At 51.2% G+C, this 16,027-nt stretch overlaps 5 protein-coding genes across 5 annotated transcripts; 3 read left to right on the top strand and 2 right to left on the bottom strand.

Annotated features, from left to right (window-relative positions):
• Positions 1-185: 185 nt before the first annotated feature.
• AB675_9602 (uncharacterized protein) lies at positions 186-1,916 on the bottom strand (the record flags this gene model as incomplete). Its single annotated transcript, XM_018150151.1, has 1 exon — positions 186-1,916. One exon carries the CDS (start codon positions 1,914-1,916, stop codon positions 186-188), a length of 1,731 nt encoding a protein of 576 aa, XP_018002427.1.
• Positions 1,917-3,542: 1,626 nt separating this feature from the next.
• On the top strand, positions 3,543-6,084 carry AB675_9601 (putative transcriptional regulatory protein; the record flags this gene model as incomplete). The annotated part of the gene is made up of 5 exons (XM_018150150.1): positions 3,543-4,096; positions 4,201-4,611; positions 4,658-5,299; positions 5,351-5,511; positions 5,810-6,084. 5 exons carry the CDS (start codon positions 3,543-3,545, stop codon positions 6,082-6,084), a joined length of 2,043 nt encoding a protein of 680 aa, XP_018002583.1.
• Positions 6,085-9,286: 3,202 nt separating this feature from the next.
• Positions 9,287-10,966, bottom strand: AB675_9599 (Peptidoglycan deacetylase; the record flags this gene model as incomplete). Its single annotated transcript, XM_018150147.1, has 1 exon — positions 9,287-10,966. The coding sequence occupies one exon, from the start codon at positions 10,964-10,966 to the stop codon at positions 9,287-9,289; it is 1,680 nt and encodes a 559-aa protein (XP_018002420.1).
• A 626-nt stretch (positions 10,967-11,592) lies between these two features.
• AB675_9598 (Tryprostatin B 6-hydroxylase) lies at positions 11,593-13,063 on the top strand (the record flags this gene model as incomplete). Its single annotated transcript, XM_018150146.1, has 3 exons — positions 11,593-11,979; positions 12,031-12,197; positions 12,244-13,063. The coding sequence occupies 3 exons, from the start codon at positions 11,593-11,595 to the stop codon at positions 13,061-13,063; spliced, it is 1,374 nt and encodes a 457-aa protein (XP_018002351.1).
• Positions 13,064-14,637: 1,574 nt separating this feature from the next.
• Positions 14,638-15,672, top strand: AB675_9597 (Choline transport protein; the record flags this gene model as incomplete). Its single annotated transcript, XM_018150145.1, has 4 exons — positions 14,638-14,733; positions 14,782-14,886; positions 14,943-15,518; positions 15,577-15,672. 4 exons carry the CDS (start codon positions 14,638-14,640, stop codon positions 15,670-15,672), a joined length of 873 nt encoding a protein of 290 aa, XP_018002247.1.
• Between the last annotated feature and the right edge of the window lie 355 nt (positions 15,673-16,027).

Raw genomic sequence — 16,027 nt, 5'->3', positions numbered from 1 at the left:
ACTACGTTTGAGCGCAAGGCTTTACGACGTCAGTCTCGTGGCTCTAGGTATCTACGGGTCGCGCTCAGTAGAGCCTGTGATATGCAAGTAGGATTGACAACATCTTCTCGAGCTGACGCACTGAATGAGTACTCTCCAATTGACGATCTTGCGCCTGCGCTAAGCAGCGTCTCGTGCAAAACAGCTCATGAAGGGCTAGCCAGGTGGACGGCACCTTCTTGTCCTTTCAAAGCAAACACCCAGAACTCCTGGCCCTTCACCTCGCAAATGGCGTCCAGCCACAAGTAAGACCGCATTACCTCCGAGGTTTCCTTCCACGTTTTTCGCACAACACTCGAATGCTGTGCATGCAGAAAGTCGCGGAGGTAAGCCGCCGCCGATTCGTAGAGCCGCTCATTCTTCACCTGATCCTTGCATGCGGCGAATTGCGCGCAGACGCCAGCCCATATGATCACGCAGAGCGTCAAGTCTGCCGGCGGAGCACTCGCTAGAGGGCTGTTGTCCAACGACCTCGCAATCAGCTCCGCCGCCACGCGCAGAATTCGCTCGGTGAGCATTTCCGCCAACTCGGTGTTCTGGCTTGGCGGTATTGGGACGAGAACTGCGAAGGCATATGCTAGGAGGATCTGATGGTTGGCTTCCTGCAATAGCTCGATGTCGGTCAGCGTTTCTGCAGGGCCTGGATCGGGTATGCTGAGTATGTCGTGAAGGATCATCCAGCGTGTGAATTTGAGGAGCACCTCATCTGGTCTAAGTTTGGGGTCTCGCGGCCTTCGTTTCTGATTGCGAAGGACTTGAGCGTAGTCTGCTGTGACGATGGCTGCGTGTTTGTGCAGGTCTTGGTTCGGCGAGTCGTATGGGAGGCCGGATCCCTCAGACGGGCAGAAGCCAGTACCGAGAGTTTTGAGAAGCTCTTGTGATTGGGGTCCTTCTGTGTGCTGCCGCTGGACGATGTATGTGCTGACTGGTTCTGTGAGTGGGAAGTGAGGTGCCTGCAGATTCCGCCAGCCGCAGAAGATGTCAAAAACCCGAAGAGCTCGCACGAAGACGCCGACTTTCAAGGATGGAAGACCACCCTTTGCGTCGACGATGTTGAAGATTGCGCGCAAATGGTCCCAACCGGTCTGGAACCTCAAGTAGTAGTCCACGTTCTGTGCATTGTGGAAGTACGTCTGCTGCGCTTTTCTGTGCCGATCATCAACAGGCAGCATATCGGATCCATGCACCGCCAGTCGCAGCATGACCGCGAGCGTTTCCTCAGGAACCTCCTCTGCTGTCCGACCTTTCACTGCTTCTCTGACGTGCTCAATGGAACCTTGTTTATACCGTAGACTTAGGACGTGGTACTTTGGGGAGAGTTCGACGCCTGTCAGATATGCGCGACTGAGCATGCCACCATAGACACAGATTTGACTGATGCCGGAATGCCACACTGCTCTTGAGTAGACTTCCTTCTTTGCGATGTGCACGGCCAACTCGGTTCCTTCGGTACAGAACTCCATGAGTTGGTTGTTGACGAAAAAATGCAAAGACTCCTGTACCAGAGGGTCACGGGATGCAGGCATGCTGGACATCGTGTCGAATGGATCCATGATAGACGCTGCGAGACTTGAAGCCGGGGACGAGGTGATGTGGCGTGACGCCACGGCATTTTGAAAACGGCCACATGTCGAAGAACCGGGCGGGTTTGACTCTTCGTCCTCTGTTGAACCAGATCCTCCAGCACTAAGTCTATGCTTGGTGGGGTGGGGTTGTAAAGGTGCAAGAGGTCTCAGTCGATTTTGTCGGGTGGCTTGTTGCCGTCTATCCCGTTGCTCATAGTACTGCTTCGCAGCATGAGTGTGGCGAGACGACAATTTCGGAACCTTTTGCTGGTTACTCTCCCCGTTGTACGTTATGAAAAGCAACTCCACCATGACGTCGTTCCAACCTCATGGTCCTTTCTCCGATCTGAACTGCGGCGCATGAGGCAGTCGTCTTCCGTATGGTTGAAGATGACTTAAGCAGCCTTGTGGCTCTTGTATATCTGCGATGTGCTGGATGACTCGGGAGTGATTTCTCTGACAGGCTAGGCGCCCAGGACGCTTTCCGCTGATGCCGAGCATCATGGCACTCAAATGCAACACTGGTTTCTGATCTCGATCCTTACAAGCGAAGATCAATCATCGTGTGTAGAATTGTCCAAAGATAGCATACGGGCGGGTGCATGGATTCAGTTGACCTGCTTGTGGCAGATACTGAACAGACGCACATTAAAATGAATGCCGATGCTTATCTGAAGGTCTAAACGCAAGTGGGACGGGATACTGCAGACAGTACTTCACATCGACAAAGTCATGGCGTCCATGTACAGGTCATCTCAGGCGCGTGATAGCGAATGATCCGTGGGGTGTGAATGTCGTGGTTGTCAAATTGAGATAATTCGTCATAGGGTTTCTGAAGCCAAAAAGCTGTAGAACCCGAATATCTGAAACCAATTAAACCCCATTGAACTTGTCCTTGCCACGAGGGTACACACAGTTTTCGACTGAATGACTGCGGCAATTTGAATACATCTACATGCGGAACTGACATTGTGTGGGACTTGCCCTGCCCAGCGACGCACGACAAGCTCAACTTTCGTACCTGAATGGTGTACGGGGCAGGTACCTCGGTAAATCGAGACCTCTCTCTCACACCTGTCGCGATGACGGTTCTCATGGCTCTTGTGTCGTGGATCCAGCTACCTTATCACGGGAAACTCGTGCAACTTGAAGATGAGAATCTCGAAACGTCGCACCTACAGCAGACCTGTTAAGAGGCATGCTAAGGGGTCGAAAACAAAGGAGAATGGCGTGGATTTTCGAGGCCGAAAATGCATTCAAGCCTATGACAAAGACACCGAAATCTCATCTGTCAGCAATCTGAGTATGTACCTTAAGGTTCAGCGCGACGTGGGAGATGTCCACTGAAATGCCGAGGATAGGGTGAACTCCCCCTCGTGAAGTTTACCTTCACTACCATCCACCGGGACCAGGTGCACCACTGTATAAGGGAGGATCTTGAATCCGAGCCTCTCCTTCGCCACTATGCCCCGAACCATGCGATTCGCGTGGAACTGTGGAAATGATAGATTTTTGACAGGTTTTACCCTGAATCCAAACTCTATAGCTGCCATCATAACATGCGTCACGTTTCAACGTGATCGGCCATGCTCAACGAATGCCGACTATCTCCTCCTCGCTCTTGTGCCTCTCCTCGAACTGCCATTATGTCCCATGAGCTGCAGTCACCAGAGCATACCATAGTTTTGAGCCTTCATTCCACGCTTCAGTGAAAAAAGCCTGTATCACGGTCTCTGTTTCTGAAATGAACATGGTAACATCGATAAACAAATGGTTCCTATCGACGTGCGAAAATCGCATGCCTCCGGGCGCAAGTATCGATCGAAGAAGCAGAGACCTTGCGATCTTTGCCGCTCTCGGAAGATACAGTGCAAGGTTCCGGACGACGAATCAACATGCGACTGGTGCAAGAGGGTGGGCAGTACATGTACGTTCGTTATGAAACCATTGAGGAAGGAGCATAGACCACGGGCGAATAACGAGCTCGGGTACAGTCAGCCTCTACATCTGGCCGGTTACAATAATGATCATGAGTTGCTACCCCTGCAAGGCGTTGTCCCTCTCGAGGGTATGGATCAAGATATGACATTGGAGACCGCGGATCAGGATATAACATCGGAAGTCCCGAGCTTTTGGCTAGCCGCTCAGCAGTCTGACGAGTTTTACGAATCACCCGACAATCCGCGCCTACTCGACGCAGCGTGGGCTGGGATGGACTTCCCCATTGACACGAGACAAGATCTGGTCATGCAAAGTCCTACGCGACGGCCGTTTACGGGGCTCATGGCTCCCCAGAATGCAGCACAAGCCCAACACCCTAACTCAGAATCCATGCACAATGTGTCGCTAACACCTGCACGTACCATGCTGGATGGCATTATTCGCGCAGACCTTGATGGAAAGAACAGCAGTGCTCATAACCCATTGACTCAAGCACTCCCCATCCAAACTGGACCACCTCACTTGCGGATCTCTGCACGACAACGATCCTCGTTTGGCAGCCATAGCACCCATCGCTCAAACGACGTGCTTCGAGATGCGGTCTCGCCAACAACTCCGCGACTAATAGCCACTCTTCGTCTCCAAACGTAGTCAGCGACGACATCGATGCGCACGCCGATTCCAACACTACTTTTGACTGGCCGGCTGCTTATACTCTCGAAAACAAGAATGGTTATTCATACCAGGCCATCGGCCTGTCCTGCGAGACTGACCCATACGTACTTCGATACTATAATTACGACATGAACGACGCCTATCGCATGTTCCGGCTGGACTTCCGAAAAATGGTGGACGACAGTCATTCTCAACGAAGTACAAGTACTAATCGATGTCAACTACCAGTTGATCCTGTACCAGTGCAGTTTATGATGGTAGATGAGGAAATATGGAAAGACAGCCTCCATGCGGCTGAGCAACTCTTCAAAGGCCCGAGTTCTTCTGCAGGTGACTCTGAACTGCTCGATCGACTGGTTTCGCCGGATTTGGGGATCAAGCTGCTAAAGCTGTTCGTAATTCATGGCCTGTCTCTGACGAATATCTAACGTGATTAGGTATCTCCAGTTTGTCCATCCCCGATTCCCAGTTCTGTCTCTGCAAGATATCGATAATATCATGGACGATGAAGACTACGTTGGAATCAAAAGCGCCATCTTCGCTCTTGCTGCACCATTCACGTATCTCGATGATGAACTCAGCGTCTCACGGGGATATGCTCAACTACCCACAGAGAAGTTCTGGGGTATCACTCAAAGAAGTTATCGCAGATCGCTGGAATCATCAGGCCTTCCACTTCTGCAGCTTTGCTTGCTGTTGCTTCAGATGCCTCCGCTCAATTTCGCCGTTGCAGAGTCTCCACATCCTTGGGCACTTGCTTGCTCTGCTGTAGCCATTGCGGAGAGCCTGGGTCTGAATCTGGATCCAAGCGAGTGGCGACTGCCGAGGAGGGAAGTCCAGCTGCGAAAAAGGCTCTGGTGGTGGACATTTATCCAACATACATGGTTTGCTCTCGTCTTTGGGCGACCGTCTCATCTCAACGATGATAATTGGGACGTATCACCGCTCAGCGTTGACGATCTTGAAAATGGAGACAATCAGGATCCGATTATCAACACTTCGATCATTGCACAACGTCCATACTTACTGGCGCTGTGTGAGCTCAGCACGATCGCTGCGGATATATTGAAAGCATTCTAGTAAGGCCCGGATTAGCTTTTGTCGGCTCATACTGACCAGTGGTTTTCAAGTACACTGAAAGCAGCACGACAAGCAGTTGATCTCACTACATTGCTGGAGCGTGCCCAACCTCTACGTTTGCGTATTCAGAAATGGCGCGAAACTTTGCCGTCGCTCTCTAAAGGTGTTTCGGAGCTGAGCGACGAGGACTTGGACGACTGTGCTGACTTGCGTATGTCTCACATAACATTGGAGATTCTCATCTATCGTGCTCTCTTGCGTCCACTTGCCTACCGGTCGTTAGTGCCTGGAGATGAACAGCAGGAACCGGTGTCGACAATTTTCGACAATTGCCATGGCTGTGCCACAGTAGCAACAGCCTTTGTAAACTCGTTGAAAGCTAGACATTTTGCAGGGTTCTGGTCACCGTGTAAGTCCACACTTTGAAATTGCTAGGAGACCTCATCTCAGGACAAGGGCTATACTAAGCCACTCTACCCAAAGCAACACAGTCAACTGACAACTCACAGATGTCCGATATCAGTTGAGCTATATCTCTGCCTTCATCCTGATCAATTTCGCGCAGTCGCCCACCAAAGACGCCGCGGTCCAAAATCAAGCCTTGCTAGGTAAGTGGAGAGACGGTCTACGCTCACAGGCCCGGGCTTGGCCACTCGCGAGACTCGCCACTATGCGGCTAGACGCAGCCTTCTGGAGAAAGCTCTCATCAGCCGTGTATCACGCGGGGTCCGATAGTCCAGCTGTCAAATTACTGAAGGAGGAGGGCTCGCAGACCTCTGAATAGATTGAGGGCAACAAGCCGCACTCAGTCATTTTATCAAGGTCGATCTACACTTGTGGTATTGCAAGGAGATCTGGCAACTCGCTTACCCGCCCATTCCTAAGGATCATGACCAGTTCAACTATCATCAAGCTTTCGATGACGTGGCTGTCGGATGAGGGAAAACTTGTCCGCTATCCGTACCGCTCCATATCTCACCTCCGTGAGATCATGAGAGTGACCTGAGTATTACTCGCAATGTTGGTCTCCTTGCTACGAACGCGACGCCACTCTCGCTAAGGTCTGTCGACCCAGGAGTGACAGTATCTCTCGACGCCGAAAAGACCCACAGACAACCAGACAGAAACTCGGCCACGTAATGAACAAAATTCAAGACAAACAAAGACCACGCTCCAGCGTCTACAATACTGGCAGAAGAAATCTTACAACTTCATTTCATGGCGGTCCAGATTGAGGCACTGGCAGACATCTCCCGCCACTGTGAAACATCTTAGCGTTAGCAGCATAACTGACATGCTCATGGCTGGTGGGCGATTCGGTCATCTTGAATCACATCGGCTCGATCAACCTGACGGCATTGATCGCCTCGGTCGCCATTGCCTAGTCATTCCATGGTGTCCCAATTTCGAGGCCTCGGACATGGATTGCAGGCTGATCACTGTGGTGTCTGTTGTTAGGTTGCTCAACTTGGTGATGGTACGGCGAGGACAAGAGCTATGCCACCGTACGAAGTGAATTGTATCATAGTAGAACCAGCCGAACATGACTTAGTCGGCTACCTCCAGAATCAAAGTAAAACAATCGTATGCAAGATAATGTGTACTTACTTCTTGTGCGGTTATAAAACCCTCTTGTATTCTTGCGAAAATCGGCCTGCGTCATAGCGAAGCACAGAACCCAGCAACACCTCAGCACCGAGTATGCAATCCTCAGGCTGCAGTACTCGTTCGGGGTATGGCTCATGCCGTCCTTGGTCGGAACAAACACCATAGCAGTCGGACACCTTTTGCTCACATGACAGCTATCGTGGCTGGCACCGCTGGTCATCCGTTTCCACAAGCCCACTGGTTTGTGTTGTTGCGCATTATACTGATTGCAAACATCTTCGGCTGCGGCATCAACGGCTTGGACACAATCTGAGTGAAACTTGACGGCGTTGGATTCAGTCATGCCTCTCCATTTGACCTCAACACCGCGTCCACAGTCATTCTGAGCAATGTCTGCAAACGCGTGACGACACAGGTCTACAACATGCTGGAGTCTGTCGTCGCTGGGGTGCCGAACATCCAAAGTGAACTTGACTGTCCGTGCTATCGTGTTGACGCTACCCGGCTCAGCATGAATGATGCCCGTCGTAATAAGCGCTCCGTGCTGCTTCGCAATATGATTAGACGTGACGATCATTCGAGCCGCAGCAAGCAATGTATCTCTTCGCTCTCGAAGAGGTGTGGTGCCTGCGTGACTGTCTTGACCATGCACTGCGATCTCATACCATTGGTATGCTTGCGCGCCCGTCACCACGCCGATCTTCCTGCCTTCAGACTCCAGGATGGGACCTTGTTCAATGTGTAATTCGAAATGGGCAGCAATCTTCTGCGACTGCCAGTCGGCTGGAAGTTTCCCGAGAAATCCTATGCGGCTGAGCTCTTGTTTCACCGTTCGACGCTCTGCACCTGTACTTGGGTGCACTTCTTTGCAATCCCAGGCAGTATGCAACGGCACGGCACCAGCCCAGACGCCTGAAGCCATTGTGATCATCGGAAATCGTGCACCTTCCTCACTATGGATCGATAGTCAGTATCTGCCGATGATTCTTTTTGTCGGGTGCACCAACTTTGTCCAATTCACGAGGCCTACTGGACCTTCAGTCTCGTAACTGTTATCACACAGAGTGCGGAGCACTTCGAGGCCTGCTTGCATTCCGAGAATGCCGTCGTATCTTCCTCCTGTAGGTTGAGTATCGAAGTGCGAGCCCATCATCACAGGATCTGCTTCTCTCTTGCCTTTTCGTAAAATGAACATATTCCCCATTTGGTCGATAGTCGTGGTGCAGCGATATTCTTCGCCTGGTCTATAAGCCATTGGCGCACTCTTCGATCGTCATCACCAAGGGACAAACGGTTCATGCCTGTTTCTGTTTGGTGCCTTTCCTGAATTTATGAGTTTAAATGATGAATCCTCGTGGTGCTTCACATACTCGCCGTATTTATGGGCTTTGCCAAATTGGCAAGATGCGTGTAGGGCATCCATCATCCTTCCACCATTAATCCGCAACGATGGATGCTCATCGCTACGGCTGGGAAGAGTCGTAGAGTAAGATCTGGTGGCCAACGAAGAGCTCGCAAAATGCATGCCCGTGCCCGATCTGTGCTTTCGATGTACATGCTGCCTAATTCGTGTTTGGCATAATGAGCGGATGCCTTGCGTCAATGCCGCCATCTTGGACTGCCTCCCTTCTTGTGCCTTGTTGTTGTTTGTCGCGGTACCACGAAGAGCGATCAACACAGTTGCTAGCGCTCTGATGTCTTGGTCCTGTGCAATAGGTACACCCGAAGCGTGCCCGACCCTCGGGGGATATGATGAACAAGCAGTTGGCCGTTTGTCTATGATAAAGCGATAAAGCGGCAACGGTGGAGCTCGAATTGGCTCGCGGCCAACTCCGATAATAGCCTGCACGTAGTGTAAGAAAATACCGATGCCCAATTAGCTTCAAGGCTTGCATAAAAATGTCGATAGTACTCACATGACATTCCATGAGACAATGACGTTGAGAGACAAGATCCCCGGCTTGGTCTTCTTGCTTCCGACTGCGTGATCGGAAGAGCACAAGTCCCGATGAAAGCGGTCATGGCAGCAATGGGCTCATCGTTTGTATCGTACATGCGCTAGCAACAACACTCACTCTGCCTCCTCCAAACACAGTCGTAGAAAAGCGCAAGTGTCAACACAGATACATCACATAAGCCATTGTTGGTCGAAACTCGATCGACGGCGAAGCAGGGCGTTCAACTTGCAGATAGCTATCGTAGCAATGCCAGCCTATTTGACCGCACTGACGGAACGTGAACTAGCTGCTCTTGTGTGCGATGAAGTCAACACCCAGCTCATCAGGCTGTATAGGTACCCTTACAGCACATAGAAGGCAAATACTGCCAGACATTGTCTACTTCGGTCGAAATGTGCACAGGTGGACGAGCGATTTGACTCATGGGAGGATAGATAGATAGCTGAATCGTCTTATCAAGTAGTTGTTAAGCAGAACCATTCTCATGGCCACCGAATCGTTAACAAGGCCCTCATGACACTTCGTGGCCTGCTTCTGTTCCGCCAGCCACAACTTGGCTATGGTTTCATGCGTACAAAACTCAACACTATCCCCGAAGGACTTCAGCCATTTTATGATGCGGTCAGACATACCGATGATGTGCGCCATACCACTGGTATCGGGATGCATCAAAATAGGGAAGATGAAGTCAATGGAGCCCGATCCTTCTTTTGATCCATGCTCCCATAGCCACAGAAACTTGTCTTTCCACATCTGCTCTACTACTCTGGTAGAGACGTAGCCCATACTGTTTGCCAGATGAGGAAGATATTGTAGCGGCATCATGTCTTCGTTGTACCAGACGCATGGAAGCTCGACTAACGGGTGCAGATCGCCGGTCGGATAGGTTTGGGAAGCGATTGGTGTGGGAGTAAGCCAAGAAGACGCCGGCTTCGAGAAGTCAATGGTCTTAATTGGTGGATCATTGGGCGTGAAGTAAGGTTGCGAATCGTGGTGCATCAATGAGCTGTCGTAAAGGAACTTGTGCTTACGCAGGAGCTTGACAGTGGTTTCTCTGATCGTGTACATCGGGGCGCGATAGCCACGGGGCGGTCTCCCGACTAGCTTAGTCGCAACCTCAATACACTTCTCAAGCACTTCAATCTCTTGTTCCTCGGTCATCTGATATATGCCTTCGTGCGAGTAGCCGTGGAGACCAATTTCTGCACCAGACTCAACAACCTTTTTGACGGTGTCTGGAAAAGTTTCGACGGTGTGTCCAGGAACGAACCAGGTGACTTTGTCGTTGATTTTGTTCCTGGTCAGCATTTCCAGAAGTCGCAGAGCCCCAACCTGACCGGCGAAGATCCCCGAGCTGTAGTCTGCCATGTTGTTATCCGGATGGCAGCCAGTGCCTAGCCAGTGGGAAACCGCATCAAAGTCGAAAGAAAGACAGACCTTGACGTTAGGGCGGCGCGTGTTGGGGCTCCTCGGAACGGACGCCAGCGCCATGTCCCGTTCAGTCGAGCCCGATATCTCAAATTCGCAGTCGGTTGGCATCCCGGCATTTACGGGGTCGATATCCTGGGGACAAGCGCTCGTGACGATGATGAGGTCCGCCTCCGCCTGGAAAGAGATGAACTGGCCTTTCTCACTCGAAGGAGGACGGATGATGAGGTTGGAATGATGATCAATAGCGACGTTCATGAAAAGGTTCGAAGGATCGGGCACCCAGCCGTCTGCAATTTCAAGACTGGGAAAGCCATCTCTAACAGCAGCACGAAAGTTGTCGGCACAGTTGTCGTGAGGCTCCGTAACACCCTGCATGCGATACCGTTCTGCGTCACACGCGGACCAGACGAGGTCATGAACACCTTTGGTGGTGTCCTCCAAGACTGTAAGCATGGCTTTTCTGGACGTGCTATACAGTTTATCACCCGGACAGATGGCCACCCTGAGGAGTATTGTCCTAGTGTGAACCATGGAAAGGAAGTCGCTGGTGTTGTCAGGGTTAAGCGCCCAAAAGTCCACCACTTGTTTGCCATGTGTGTTGATTATCTTGACCGTTTGTCCTTTCTGAACACGAAGGGCCACAGCCTTGCGCGCTGGTATGAGACCCATGGTCTCCCTCGATCTAGATCAGGTGAAAGCTCTGCAAGCTTGTTTCTCGAAAGCGAAAGGATGCGAACAAGGGCAGGATATGCTTCGGAGCTATACATGCCGTTATTTGCCCCTAATGCGAACGGCCAATGATTCCGCCGTCGGGCAAGGTCAGCTAGAAAAATGACGGCATACCTAAGTATGTTATCACCTCCGCCTAGCTTCAATGGCCGGAGAATCTAACGAGCACAGGTTTCCACGTGTCGCGGAGTGAAAGCGACTTTTCGATTCATACATGCTCGAATGAGCTCGGCCTTGTTAGTGAAGCTGGTCAGACATGGAATGAAAGGGTCAAAAAATCACCATTTCTTTTACGTTGCCCGAGAAGCCCAGTGGAGCCTTGTCCTATCATTGAGCCGTGCCCACCAATGAAGCTACACAGTAGACAATCTCGCAGTGCTGTGGCTACCTAATACAGCCGTTGATAGATACGGTGGAGCGCATCTCCGATGAGCACTGATAGCGGCCAGAGGAGGTTGCCCGGCCAGGTCTATGAAGTTTTCGGTCGCCCGGCTGTATATCATAGAAGTTACGCACTGGAATACCAGAGACTACGCACAAAAATCTGGAACGCGGTTACCGACGCTATGGTAGGAATTCTATCAGCTGCCGCTGTGGCACATCAATCACCAACGGTACTCTTGGTAGCTGTTGGTGCGTTGTTTTTGCTCTTCGTGGCTCATCGATTACTCTTCTCACCCCTAGCGAAGATACCAGGGCCATGGTTTACCTCTATCACATCCCTGTGGATCATGTACCATGAGTTTCTTGGGGACAGGACTGTGATTCTGGATGCTCTGCATTCCAAATATGGTGATATTGTGCGTGTCTCGCCTACGGAGGTGTCGTTCAACAATGCAGAAGCCCTCAAGGACATCTATGGGATAAAGTCAAATTACTCAAAGAGTCATTTCTACGACATGTTTGTATACTATGACGAGAGAAACACTTTCACCAGCCTCGATAAACCAAATGTACGTTCTATACTGTTTACGTACCACGATTGCTGACCTGCCCATGCTCAGCATACCGCGAAGAAAAGGCTTGTTGCTGACAGATATGCCAAATCCTATGTCATGCAAGATGCAGTGGCCGAGAAGATCCAGGAACATGCTGCGAACTTCATGTTCCAGATCACCAAAGAACCCAATGCTCTGGACGTGTACACGTGGCTCCACTACTACGCTCTTGAGTAAGCTGTCCAATGGTCGAAACGACCGTGCTAACAGATCTGCAAGCTGTATCACCAACCACCTCTTTGGATCTCGGGGCACCAGCACTCTCACCAAGCCTGATCACCGCGAGCTTGTTTATGACCTGTCTGGAGTTAAGCATCGAACGAGGCTCTACATGATCTTCTACTTCGGGTCCTTGATGAGCCTGCGCGAACGAATTCGATCCACATGGCGCTGGATCCTCGGTAACTCGGCCCAATTCCACGTCCGAGGAAGTCGTTTGAACGATTACGGCAAGGACAGCGTTGTCGGCTTTCGTACTGGAGAGCTTGAGAAGGACACGATCTCGACTTGCGCCAAGTTGTTTAAGGCTGTTCCCAACAACGATAATCAAGTTGCTGCAGAGTGCATGGACCATCTTGTCGCGGGCGTTGATACCACGGGCGATGCCATGTGCATCACAATGTGGCGCATGTCAACACCAGAATATTCCCACGTTCAAGATCGTCTCTACGAAGAGCTCAAGAGTATAGAGCATTTCTTTGACCCTGTCACTGGGACTGCACCAATCGGCGAACTCGAAAAGCTGCCATATCTGGACGCTGTTATTCACGAAGGTCTCCGGTGGCGTGCACCAGTCCCTATGACTCTGTTCCGCGTGGTACCGGCAGGAGGAGCTAATATCGCCGGTAAAACGATCCCCGCGGGATATACGGTTGGTTGCCAAGCGTACAGCCTGCATCGTAAAGAGGATGTCTTCCCGAATCCGGACCTCTTCGACCCCACGAGATGGCTCGCGAAAGACCCTCACCAGCTATCTGCCATGAAGACCCATTTCTGGCCTTTTAGTTCTGGAGCGAGGATGTGTTTAGGCCACAAGTAAGTTCGCTGCGTGGTTGGCTACCGCTGAATTCCAGTATGTACGTGTGCTAACGAAGTTTGCAAGCATCGCTATGGTGGAAATGAAAATCCTCATTAGCGCCGTATATCGGCAATGGACAACGAGATGTGTTGCAGACTGTACCGAAGAGTCAATGAGGATGGACGATCAGCTGACCTCAGGCGTCCCTTATTCGTTATCTTGCAAGTTGAATTTTGACAAGCGGACTGAGGATTCCCTATAGAACGGAGGACGCCAGAGAATAGGTCATTGTTCGTGCGCTGGGGATGATGTACAAGAGTCACACCATAACATAGGATGTGGTTTAATGTACCGAACATGGATTTCCGGTATGGTCCAGTCCCTGTAGTGGATCCTAGGGAATCGAAGCTTTCAGCTCATGACTGCGGCCCAGTCAATACAGCGAGCAGGCCAACAGGTTGTCTCGCTTCACGTGTCCCGAGCTTCGGAGGCGTGTTTTGCCCTGTCCAGATTCACCTCTTGATCTATCCAAAGACGAGTATGCAATCTGATTTGGCCTACCGTTCTGTCATTTTCGAGATCGATATGCTGGACCTAAAGATATCATGCTCGGCTTCTGCGTATGGCTTGCTCTGGCAGTTCATTCACGAAGGTAACAGTTGCAACGTATACAATAAAGAGAATGGCTACTCACGGTCCGTATCCCGGCAGCGTCGACTCCCGAATCGGTCAGTGGTGGAGTTTTTTGAGCTCCCAGTTTCGAAGAAGACCGTATACCACTATTGCTAACACGAACGCCAACATCCAGCCAAATTCGGTACCTGTTGGTATACCTGAGCCAATCGAGTGAAATCTGAGGCAAGAGAGTCCGCCTTCTGGTGTCCGACGTTTCATGTTCACTTAGGACATTAAGACTGCAGATACTGGCCTGCATTTTCTGCGCTGCACGAAGGCCCTGCAGAAAGCTTTGTAGGCGATAGAGTTGTCTCGGTACAAGTGTTACAACTTGCGTCGGAAAGCTTGGCCGAACAAGGGGCCGGAGACTTATGATGTGGGGTAGACGACGATCTCCGTTCGGCTTCAGCAAGCACGGCTCACCTCTGCCTCTGCAACAAACAGAGCCGACAAGGGTACGGGGAGCTGGTGTCAGTACTTGAGTAGTGATAACGACCACCTGCCATTGAGAAGAGCCCCGAGTCTCGGGTCGGAGACGTTTCCGTCCTGCCTCAGCAGTCAGTCCTGGTGAGTCTCTCTATAGCTGTGACTTTTATTGTTATAGCATGATCAGTGATGTGATTGGTGGGCTCCTCGCCCGACTTATCCGCCGGGCTCGTTATCTATCGGCCAGATATCTTCAGCCAGTTGAGGAACTCCACTACCGAGACCCAGTGTGGAGGAAGCGAAGTCCTCCGTTCCGTTAGCGATACGCAGAATGATAAGATAGCAAACCTTCCAAGCCCGAAAACACATATCAGCCAACAAAGCCACCACCTACCTAGGTATTTTCCACAACCCTCGTTTCCTGTAACACCTCCGAACTACTCTGCAACAACAGAAAAATCTTACCTATGTTACGTCCATAGAAGCTCATGAAGATGTATCAAGATCAGAAGCCCGTATTCAGAAGGCATGACCAGCCTGAAAACGTCCTCCGTCCCGCGGAGACCACAGACGAGGGCCAAATGCTTCAGGTTGGTTCCTAAGTTGCTTTCTGTTTCGCTCACTTACACGCGACACAGGTAATGGGCTACGAACAGCAAACCGTTCGTAATTATTCCATTCTATCGCTGCTGGGGATGGGTTTCGCTCTGACCAATTCGTGGTGGGCGATATCGACGTCCATGGTATGGCTAATCTCTACTTCTCCCGCGGTATCGATTGCTGAACTCAACATCGACAGATTGTCGGACTTCCCAGCGGTGGCACCGTGGGGATCATTTATGGCCTCTGCCTCCTTTTCCTGGCTTCGCTGTGTGTTGGGGCGACCCTCTCAGAGCTAGGGTCGGCCTATCCGAATTCGGGCGGTCAATACTACTGGACCAGTCAGCTGGCACCGCGCTCAACGCGACGGTTGCTAGCATATGTCACGGGCTACCTCAGCTGGGCTGGGGCAATCTTCACAAGCGTTTCCGTCGCCATCGCTGTTGGACAGGGCATTGTAGGCATGGTCCAATACAACCATCCCGAGCTCGTCATCGACCGGTGGATGGTGTTCCTGACAGCCGAACTCGTAAATGTTGCTGCTGCGTTATTCAATCTCTACAGTAAGTTCCTGCCGACCATCGCCACCGTTAGCCTCTACGTCACGCTGTCTGGCTTCATCGTCACTTTCGTCACCGTCATGGCGTCCTCATCTGGAAAGTACAATTCGTCCGACTTTGTCTTCACGCACTTCGTCAACGAGACGGGCTGGTCGAACGATGCCGTTGCCGTAATAGTGGGCCTCATCAATCCAAGTTGGGCATTTCCTTGTCTGGTGAGTACTCTCAAGTTGCGGACATTTAGCTTAGATTTGGCACTGATACTTGTGGAAGGATGCAGCAACACATCTTGCCGAAGAGTGCGCGAGACCGGAGCGCGCGATTCCGATTGCCATCATGGGAACGGTTATCATTGGATTTTCCACGTAAGTAAAGGGTCCAAACGCCACGTTATACGGACGGTTCCCTGACCAATCTGCCTATATTAGTTCATTTACCTATGTGATTGGCATGTTCTTCTGTGTCAGGAATCTAGGAGACCTATCGGTTTCCGCCACTGGAGTACCAATTCTTGAATTGTTCTCGCAATGTATCAATTCCCGAGCCGCTGTCATCGTTCTGGAAGTTTTGGTGACAATGTCCGGCATGGGTACCTTGATCTCCAGTCAAACGTGGCAATCCCGTATTGCTTGGAGCTTTTCACGCGATAGCGCCCTTCCATTCTCCCACTTCTGGTCCCAAATACATCATAGGTTGCTGGTCCCGATCAACGCTCATATCCTGA

This window comes from Cyphellophora attinorum (assembly GCF_001299255.1).
Source record: "Cyphellophora attinorum strain CBS 131958 chromosome Unknown Contig7, whole genome shotgun sequence".
Taxonomy (NCBI): Eukaryota; Fungi; Ascomycota; class Eurotiomycetes; order Chaetothyriales; family Cyphellophoraceae; genus Cyphellophora; species Cyphellophora attinorum.
Note: the sequence above shows the minus strand (reverse complement) of the source record. Positions and strands in the feature narration are given on the sequence as shown.